This window comes from Pseudopipra pipra, chromosome 11 (genome assembly GCF_036250125.1).
Source record: "Pseudopipra pipra isolate bDixPip1 chromosome 11, bDixPip1.hap1, whole genome shotgun sequence".
In the NCBI taxonomy this organism is placed as follows: domain Eukaryota; kingdom Metazoa; phylum Chordata; class Aves; order Passeriformes; family Pipridae; genus Pseudopipra; species Pseudopipra pipra.
In genome coordinates this window covers 12,586,784-12,596,679 of record NC_087559.1, presented here as the reverse complement: position 1 = coordinate 12,596,679, position 9,896 = coordinate 12,586,784, and the positions used below count along the sequence as shown (strand labels likewise).

The following is a 9,896-nucleotide window of genomic DNA, read 5'->3' as shown; positions in this document are numbered from 1 at the left end:
GAGAACCTTTGTTCTGGCTGCAGAATATCGAGGCTCCTGCAGGCTGGAACAACTTGAAAACCCCTTTGCAGTTGGAACAGCTGGGTAATGATCCCCAGTGAGGAAAATCTAGAGATGACATGAACTGTTAAACATTTTAGGATGTAATTATAATACGTCTAATGAACGTATGGAATAAACACAAGAATATCTATAGAGACTGTGCTGACAGTAGGAGCTTTGGACACCTCCCAGCCCCTATCAAACATTACAATCCGAGTGCAGATGCTGTCTCTCTGCTGTGAATTCCACAAAACTGTGTCCCAGCTCTCCATGGGGGAGCATCATTTTGTATTAAGCTGTCTCTCTTGGTCAAATGCTCAGCATCTCTGCAACAGCAGCTTGATGTGATTTAACACCAGCTGACACCTCAGCCCCACAGCCGCTCACTCACTCCCCGCAGGTGGGACGGGGGGGAGAGAATCAGAAGAGCAAAACTGAGAAAACTTGTAGGTTGAGAAAAATACAGTTTAATAAGCAAAGCAAAACAAGGCATTCATTCACTGCCTTCCCATGGGCGGGCAGGTGTTCAGCCATTCCCAGGAAATCTGGGCTCCATCACACGTAATGGTTACTGGGGAAGACAAACACCATTACTCTGAACGTCCTCTTGTTCCTTCTTCTTCCCCAAGCTTTGTGTGCTGAGCTTGTCTCTCCATATGGCATGGGATATCCCCTGTGTCAGTGGTGGTCTGCTGTCTCCTCCTAAATTCTTGTCCATCCCAAACCAACTCGCTGGTGGGGTGAGTGGCAGAAAATGCCTTGACTCTGTGTAAGTGCTGCTCAGCAGTAATGAAAACATCCCTGTCTTATCAACCTGGCTTTCAGCACAAATCCAAAACACAGCTCCATCCAACTACTATCCCAGTCAAACCCGGCTCACAGCTCCAAACCAACAGGCACTGACATCACTCCCAAGGTTGCTCTCTGGCTACATCTCTTATCTTCAAAGGCTGGGTAAAGGACTGTATTCAACATTGCAAATAAGGACAAATATTTTCAGTAAAACTTAGTCAGAATTACATCTTTTTCATGACTGAATGTGCCCATTATGGCTTTCCTGGAGCGTGATTTATTCCTTTGTGCACTGTTCCTTTCTGAAAGCCAAGAGACAGAAGGGACTTACGTAGGAGCAAGACATGAGGCCAGAGACTCAGGCTGACTTCAGCCTTCACATGAGCCATCACTGCTGTCAGCCAGACAGTGGCATCTCTATAAAAATCTCAGTGTAAATATTTGTTCTAAATCAGGCTCTTTCCTTTGCCTTGACCGCAGTATAATCGAGGGAGCTTATGAAATGCTGTATGATTTCAAATTAATTGCTACTGAAAGTTGGAGGATTTGTTGTCTGCCTTGCACACACCCCCTTGGGATCATTTTCTCTTGATTTAGTTTCTTTCTTCAAATTCATTTCTCACTGAACAGTTTCACAAAGGCCAAACTGTTTTCCTCCTCACAAAGCCCCTCTTGCTTTCTTGCCCTCCCTGCCCCTTCAGCAGGCAAGCCAGGGCTCATTGATGAAGGGAGATGAATATTTGCCTCTACTAACAGTTGGATTATTCCCACTTTTCGGATGCCATCTGTGTGACAGGGTTTGGTTTGCACTAAATACAGCCTGTGGGCTGAGCTAGGAAAACAGATTGCTGCACCACTACGTTAAATAATCGTCATTAAAATCTGGTTCATTGGAGGACTTTGAGCTGCATTGGAGAGGGGTTTTTTTGGAGGGGGAGATGCAGTTCACTTCCATGTCAGGATGTTGAAATCAGATTTTAAATGTGAATTTTGTGACACTCAGTTGGCAGCAGAGTCACCTGGGATCCACAGGATGTCTCAGGTTTGCAGGTGGGCAGGCAGGGGTGAGAACCACCAGCTTCCTGCTGCTCTGGGCTGAGGGAGTGCAGAAAAGGGGCCCTCGCTGCTCTGTCTTTAATGTCTGTCTTTCCCCAAGCCCTCAATGCTGCGAGCAGTTTCAAACCCCCACCGAGAAATACTCTAAATTCAGCAACATCCTTCATTGCAAACCACCAGGGCACAGACTCCTGCTGGCTGCAGCTCTGAGGTTCATACACACACACACAAGATGCAGAAAGCCCTTTTAATTCTTCTGCCCCTGCAGAAGAGTGGCAGAGCTCCATAGCCCACAGGAATGTGTGGAAATCCCTGCCCTTCAGGTGTTGCAGGTAAAGCACATGGAAGTATTTTACCCTTGCAGTAGCTCCTTACATTTGCAACAGGTACAGTAAGTATAGTGTGCTGCTTCTAGCTGGTTTATTTCTGCATACAGAAAATAAGAAAATAACCTGAAGGTTTATTTTGCCTTCTCACCCAAAATATTTGAACTTTAACAAAATATTTGGGGGTGGTGGGGGGTGTTCCACTTGCTGTGAGTATATTTACACAAGATCTGTTGGCATTCGTGTATTTCCATGCCATGGATGAGGACTCAGCATGATCATCATCTTGATTGGCGGCTCTTCCTTGGCCTCCTATTCCTTGAAAACTTTGATCTCAGCCAGTTGAAGAAGCCACCTTTTGCTTTTAACTCAAACTCTACTGGAAAATGGTCGCTCACTCCCAGTGCCTGCAAGACAAGGGCACAGAGGGTTGGGAGTGGACACTCCCACTCTCTCCAAGCCCTGTCCCAGTTGGGATATGGATGTGGGGAGGTGCAACGCAAGCACTGCATTACTTTGGGAAGATGCAGCAGTTTTATGGCCAGGACCATGTTCAGAATTGCCTGGACACCGCTAGCTTTGCACTCCTGTGTTAGCCCTTGCCCCGCTGCTGCAGAGGCTGTGCTGTGCCTACCTGCTCCTCAGTCATCTGAAAGTCCTTCTGGAAATCAAAGATGTTGGCAGAGTGTGGCACGACAGCCTGGAGGAGCTTCTGTCCGCTGACTACGATCCTGCAAGGATCAAGGGAATGGGGTGCTGTGATGAGGTGCCTGAGCAGCAGCAGCCACACTGCCCTGCTGTATAGTTTGTCCTTACCCATGGGCGTCCCACCCAGACATGCCAGCTCCTTTAGGTGCCTCCTTGGCAGCGAGGCATCTAAATATCTTGGCATGCATTGCTCTTGGAAGCCAATGTCAAATGGCTTCTGTCTAAACCCACCTAACAGTGCTGGGAAGTTGAAAGCCCTGCTTTGGATACAAAACACACCAATGACTGGAGTCTCAGTGAAGTCCTCCTTAGATCCAGAAGCTCATTCTGCAAGAGGACTCTGGGCTCCAACAGCTGATGTATTTTTTGTCCCTGCTGAGGGAACTGCACTGGCAACAGGACTTGCCACATGCCAGAGGAAGGTGAGGTGTCCCCTCCCCAGGCAGAACCTGGCTTTGCATTTGTCAATTCAAATTACAAATGGAAGAGCCAAAGTCATGGTGCAAAGCTGGCACGGAAGAGGCAGCAGCACCTTCCTCCAGGTGTCTGCAGAGCTCCCTGCAGATGAGAAGTGCTGCTGAATGGCCTGTCATCTATCCCCACCTGAGCCAGAGCTGGTTCTTGCTTGAAATCCTGCCTGTTCTCCAAACCTACTCACCAACAGGTCTGCAAAGTGCTTTGTGCTCCTGACTATAAGCATTTGGATCACATTTCCCCTGGACACTGTTTGATGGCCTCATGTACATTTGTTTTCTCTGTCCGTTACTGACACCTTTTGATATATTTTTTCACTCAGAGAGTCATAACCAGTGATTGGTTTGGCAGTGGCCCTTTACCTGTCATATGGGCAGCTCGTGCTGCTCTTCACCGTCGTGTCATTTTTGTCACCAATTAGCCAGATGAATTCGGAGTAAGTCCTCAGCCGGATGTTCTTCCACTGCTTTCGGGGAACATAGCTACATCCAGCATTGAAGTCTCCCATGAAGATGAAGTTCTGGAAGGTAGGAGGTTTTTCAAAAGTTTCCATGAGGACAGCTCTTCAAAAGAAGACTGACAAGGACTTTTAAGGTTCATGGATGCTCCCAGTAGCCATTACAGCTCTAACAGCAGCCACTCTCTGAGTGCAGTGGGACTTCTCCTTTCTGCTGGGCACACCAGGGCATGCTGATAACAATCTTACTGGGAGATCGAGTTTACTGTATCAAATATGGAGAATTCAGCAAAAATACATCAAAGAGATACTCAAAACCTGGGTCTCATTATCAATGGATTTAAGATTATCAGGTGTGAATAGTGAATAGCCTGCCAGGTGACTCTACCAAAGCCCTGCCAGTAACACAGATGTAGCAACCAACCTCGGTTTCCCAGCGCTGTTTGACATCTAAATACACATCATAGAGCTCATCAATCTCCCGCACTGCAGTGTCTGGTGTGGTGTGCAGAGGGATTATAGCAAACTCATTGACAGCTTAAAAACAAGGCAGAAGAACAGAAAAAATGTAATGGTTAAACAGAGAATCAGTCACAAAGAAACAGAGACTGACTTGGAAGCAAGGGTAGTTTTTTTTCTGAGGAAGTTTCTGTTCTGACTGTGGACCAGGGGCAGTCTCTGTGTGGTTGCCCCCTCCAGGCACTCAGCTGAGCCTGAGATGCTGTGCCAATGCAGGCAAACCCTGATCCAGCACCCGTGGCAATCACTGCTCCCGGCCGTGCCACTAACTCATTGCCTGCAGCAGCAGAGGCTTTCCTGGGGTTGTGGCCTTTTCCAGAAAGGCAAAATGCTGCTCTGGGAAGGAAAAGCAGCATGGGGTCTGGGTGTGGCCCCTTGAGCCTTCCCCTGACATGCCGGGGTCCAGCCAGTGTTGCCTTGATGACTCACCAGTGGGACAATGACACGTTTCTGAAACATCTCACCGGTTTTTGGAGACTGGAACCAGATGACAAAGGGCTCCCTGGAGAAGACATCCTCATCCCCAGGCTGGGTGTCAGGGTACTGGTAGGTTTGTTTCACCGATACCAGATGTTGCCTGCAGCAGAATGGACAGGATAGGGAATGTCACACTTGTGGCTCGCTGGGACTTGTCTGACACTGACTCCATGCTCGGCCCCAGACCCTGGGCCATGGTCTGGGACAGATACAGCAGCACTGGTGGCTGTGTCTGGGATGATCCCCACACCCAGGCACAGCCCATCCCACCCACAAAGCCTGCACATCTCCAGCTCCCTCAGAACAAAGCCACCACCATGTCCAGCCTGTCTCTGTGGGACTGTGACCCAGAGGGCAGGATGAGGGCTGGCTTGTCGGCAAGGGGCCTCACTCACCTGTAGATGAAGGCATACTGCTCCTTGTAGCTGTTCCTTCCCAGCCTCTGGCTGGTAATGCACCTGTATTCATCCTTTGGCTCCTTCAGCTGGCTGGAAGGAAAGTGGTGTTCCTGAATTCATTTCTGCACTCAAAAGCGGTTGAGAGCGAGGTAATTTTGCCTGTGCCCAAGGGTGTGGGACGTTGCCTGCCTGACCTCAGAGGCAGGTGGGTAAAGACACTAAGCCCTTCTCAGGAGCTGGACCCTTCTCCCTGCTCATTGCAGCCTCTGTCTCTCCTTCAGCTGGGTCTCACATCCAGCCAGCCAAACGCTGCTGTTTTGTCTGGACTGTCACTCCAGGCTGTCAATCCCTAATCTAAAGCAATTCCCAGCCCTGCAGGAAGGTGGCTGTCCTGCTGCAGCACCAGCCTGGTGAGGTCATTTCCCCTCTCTTCTTTTTTCCTTTGGGAATTAATCTGTAGCAAATTGAATTTAACTTGGTTATACTGATTTAAAAATGTGTTCTACAGTGGTCTGGAGCTGGCTTTGCCCCTGTCCCTCAGTGAGACTGCCAGAGCCTGGTCCTTCCTTGACATTGGGACAGAGCCCAAATCCTAAGATTTTGCCACCCAGCAGGGTGGCACTGAGCAGAGCACAGGCTCTTGCCAAGCATCTTTCCCAATATTTGCCCATTTGCCCTTGGCCACCCTACCTGGTGAGCTTCTCCACTAGGAGAGGACAAACACGGTTCTTGTTGTCCTTTATTTCCATCAGCAACATGATGTCACAGCGAGAAATGATCTGCAAGGGGAAGGAGCAGGAGGAAGTTCACATGTGGTGGGTTTTGGAGGATTAGGAAGGGGTTAGAAAGAAGTGGCTACTGGTGTGGGGGAAGTCCTTTGTGGAAGAAGTGGCACTCAGCCTGGGATCATGGGAGGGGAGCAGTGGCTGGAGCGAAGCTCTTCTGCTTTCTGAGCAGCTGCACACCCCAGCATGAGCTGGGAGAGGAAACTCGGGAGCAGAGTGGTTTCGGATTTAGTGAAAAACTTCTGCACGTGCCCCTGAGGAGGAAGTGTGGAGGGGAAGGGGCAGCAAGAGCCACTGCCATGAGCCTGATCCCCCCCTGCCACTGCTGGGGGGCTGCCCCTGCCCAGCCCCCTTTCCCTGCGGTCAGCATTCACCTGCCCCAGTCTGTTGCAGACCCTCTGAAATAGCCCCTGGAGCCCAAAGCAACCTCCTCTCTGAAAACAGGGCTGCACAGCTCAGAGGGACAGCAGGGCTCAGCTCCTGCAGCTGCTGTTGGGATTCCCCACGGGAAAGCCCAGTTCATGCTCAGCCCAGCATGGTCAGAGGCTTCTCTCTGCCCCTGGTTTCATTGTTCTTTAAACTTTGTGGGTGATTTCTGTCAGGAAAAAAGCGCCCCTTTCTGCCCCCTGAAACTTACCCATAATTACCTAAATTACCCATAATTTAGTAGATACTGCCCACAGTGATGACAGTACAAGAAGAACGGTCTGCAAATGCAAAGCCCACGCAAACCCCTCTTCTCTGGCAGTTTGCAATCAAAGTATTAAAACCCAACTACATGGTGCTGTTCCTTGTTGGTGCCATTCAGGACACACAGCCATCCCACTAATGCCGAGCACCACGTTCTCCCTTACTGTGGCATCTTGGAGGGCACTTGCAAAAGCTAAGAGTCTAAAATGTGGTTCTTTTAAAAGGCAGAGTTATCTTCAGCTGCTGCAGAGGCAGCCTGGTGGTGAGGGTTTGCTCACATAAATTAGCAATTGGGCTTTTCGGATTTGTACCAGACTCTAATATGACAGATACTCTCTGCTGTCCTGAGAATAGTTTTAATTAGACAAGAATATTTCAGAATGATTAGCACATAAGGAAGGCAAATAATGTATCACAAAACAAAGCTCTGTGGATTCAAAGTGAAAATTACTTTTACTGAACGCTGAGGTTTTCCTCCTTTCCTAACTCCATTTTCCAAAGGAAACAGCAAATGTTGTTTCTGTTATATTCTCACGCAGGCTAAAATAACAGCAAACATCCTATTCAACCACAGGCTGATATTTACTTTCAGAGTACAATTTTTTTTAAATTATGCACTCATTTTTTCACTTGAAAAGAAAAATAAAGTGAAAGATAAATAAAGTTCAAGATTCCACAGCTAAGAAACCCTCAGAAAACTCAATGTCTGTCTCATCCAAGCAAACGAACGTACCTTTACCACGGCATCAACGACTTCAGGTCTGGCTATTTTAGCTTCTCCAAAAGACCTCACATTGAAGGAGCAAAGTTTTAGGCTCAGAGATGGGTTGAAATTGAAGAGTGAAAGTAAGAAGAGGAGCAACATCTTGAGGGACTTGGGCAAAATGAGTTGCTGCGAGCGTGCCTATAAATATGTACGTGTGTGTGTTTATGCACCCGTCCCTCTGCAGCTGGTTGGGAGATCAGATTGAGCAGTCAGCTGTATCCATCACGACCAGGAATAACCATTTCCTCCTTTCCCTCATTTCCATCTCCCAGCACAGAGTAGCATGGAGACTTTGAACTTCTGCCTGGGGGGAAAAGTGGCTCTGCTGAGCCAACCTCCCTGTCCTGGTAGAGCAACTGCTCCACCAGAATTCAGAATCCTTCCCCACAGAGAGACACCCCTTGTGGGATGCCTGCCATGACTGAGCACTAGCTGGGACCACTCCAGGCAGTGCTGGGCCAGTCCAGGCCAGAGGTCAAGATCAGGAGATGGATGGGGTAGATGGTGAAAGGGTCTGGGAAGCAGCAGGGGTTTCTGGAGGGCACCAGAAGCCCCATTGGAAGAGGCAGCCATGGGAAGATACGTGATGCCCCAGCACTGTCCTTCAAACTACTGGCCAGGTGTTCCCAGCACAGCAGTCTTGGTTTGTGCACGTGGGTCTGGCTTGTGCTGTGTGGTGGAAGGGCAGACATGAGTTTGGCTAAAACAGCACTTGAGTGAGGATGCTGCAGATGGGATGGTTCGGTCACCTGAAGTGGCATTTGCAGGGAAACCATCCCCCTGCCCTCCCTTAATCCTCTGCCACATGTCAGCCCTCAGACAGAGACACATTTGTTGTCCCCCAATCAAGTATAATGGCAGGAGGTACAATAAGAGGTCAAGCTAAATGACATCTTTAAGCATCTTGGATTTTTCTCCCTATGCTTACAGGGCGCTTTCACATCCTCCTTCCTTTCTCTGGGAACAGCCACACAGCCTGCACCCCACTGCCCTGCTCGCACGGCCACCCATGCAGGTCTGATCCAGAGGCACCAGCACACAGCTCCCAACACTGTCTGAACCAACTGAACAGGCTCAGATGGAGCTGGCACAAAATGCAGTTCATGGAGGGGCTCCCAAAGACGCAGCACAGTTGAAAGCAGTGGGATCCAGGTCTTGCTGGGGAGGCAGCTGCAGCTCTCCAGGGAGTGTGCTGCAGATGTTGGAATGGGCACCACAAATCCGTTTTGGCCAGACAGGGATTTGGAGCACTGGCTGCTAGCAAGGGACATGCCAGTGTGCTGCCCCAGTGTTTGCTACTCAACCCAGCTACTGGGGAAGTGGGCATGTGAAATAACAGAGTTTGAGCACTCCTTCCTCTCTGCTGGGTCTCCAGTGAGCTGGCCCAGGGCAGGACAGGCTCTGGAGAAAACTAATAAAGAGGGAGGGAAAATGAAGGTCTTGGGCGTCGTAAATCTCCCTCCTGACCTTCCTGAAAGCACAGCCTGAGCTAAGGGCTTGCGACAGCAGCTGCAGCCTCGGGGTCAGAGTCATCAAAACCTGCAGCTGACCCCAAAATAAGGCTTGCTTTGGCTACCCTGGCATCAAAGAGTAAATGTTTGTTGTGGTGCCCATGAAGGCTCTGACCCTGAACTGCGCCTACCAGTGCCATGTTTGTCCCCAGGGCCCCTGGCTTATCAGCCTCCCCTTGCCCCTCCACCTCAGGCATTATCAGGGGGACAGGCAGCGGCCAGGTGACCTGTTTGGGGGGACACTGGGAGCTCACATTACTTTCTGCACTGCTTTATCTCCCTGTTTACTGCACTTCCTTTGCTCCTTATCAAACCATAAAACAGCCTCAATGGTGCATGAACATTGACAGTTCAGGCCTGCCCTGCTCTTGCACAAGAGGGTGAATCTACTGATGAAACCAACATAGGTTGGGGTTTCTGTCCCTACATGGTATGATGTCAGGTGAGCAGCACCTGTGGGACATTCCCTAATAAAGCCCCTCCTCAGCCTCTCCCTCCTCCCAGGGGAGAGGCAGGTGATGAGACAGAAGGCAATGCCAAAGCCATTTGGGCAAGAGCTCAGAGCAATGAGTAGGTGCTGCCCAGGGCCCTTCAGCCGGGCTTTGCTGACAGCACCTACTGGGCATGGGGGCTGTGGCTGGTGTGTTGCTACCCCTGGAGCAGCAGTTCAGCCCTCCATCTTCTTTCTGCTCCCAAGAAGGTGCTGTGGGATGGATATGTGTAAGTGCCTGCTTAGGGTCCCCATGGGACAGTGGGGTATGAGGGTCTGTCAGTGATGTGGGGGTTCCTCCTCTGCCTTCAGGTACAGACTCTTCCTTTTGGTCACAGTCCTGGCTGCCCTTGGGTCACCCACAAAATGGTTTTTCCTGGCAGAGATGGACTGAGAGGATCTCTG

General features: G+C 49.9%; 1 protein-coding gene across 1 annotated transcript; it reads right to left on the bottom strand.

Moving 5' to 3' along the window:
- Positions 1-486: 486 nt before the first annotated feature.
- Positions 487-7,671, bottom strand: DNASE1L3 (deoxyribonuclease 1L3). The gene is made up of 8 exons (XM_064667630.1): positions 7,458-7,671; positions 5,940-6,028; positions 5,247-5,339; positions 4,839-4,951; positions 4,280-4,392; positions 3,761-3,918; positions 2,851-2,947; positions 487-2,623 (listed from the first exon to the last, which is right to left on the bottom strand). Exons 1-8 carry the CDS (start codon positions 7,587-7,589, stop codon positions 2,498-2,500), a joined length of 921 nt encoding a protein of 306 aa, XP_064523700.1. The 5' UTR covers positions 7,590-7,671; the 3' UTR covers positions 487-2,497.
- Between the last annotated feature and the right edge of the window lie 2,225 nt (positions 7,672-9,896).

Coding starts and splice junctions, on each gene's coding strand:
- DNASE1L3 (XM_064667630.1), bottom strand. CDS start 7,589: ATGTTGCTCCTCTTCTTACTTTCACTCTTCAATTTCAACCCATCTCTG. Junction 5,340..5,939: donor CTAGTGGAGAAGCTCACCAG/GTAGGGTGGCCA, acceptor CTTTCCTTCCAG/CCAGCTGAAGGAGCCAAAGG. Junction 4,393..4,838: donor GTTCCAGTCTCCAAAAACCG/GTGAGATGTTTC, acceptor CTTGTTTTTAAG/CTGTCAATGAGTTTGCTATA.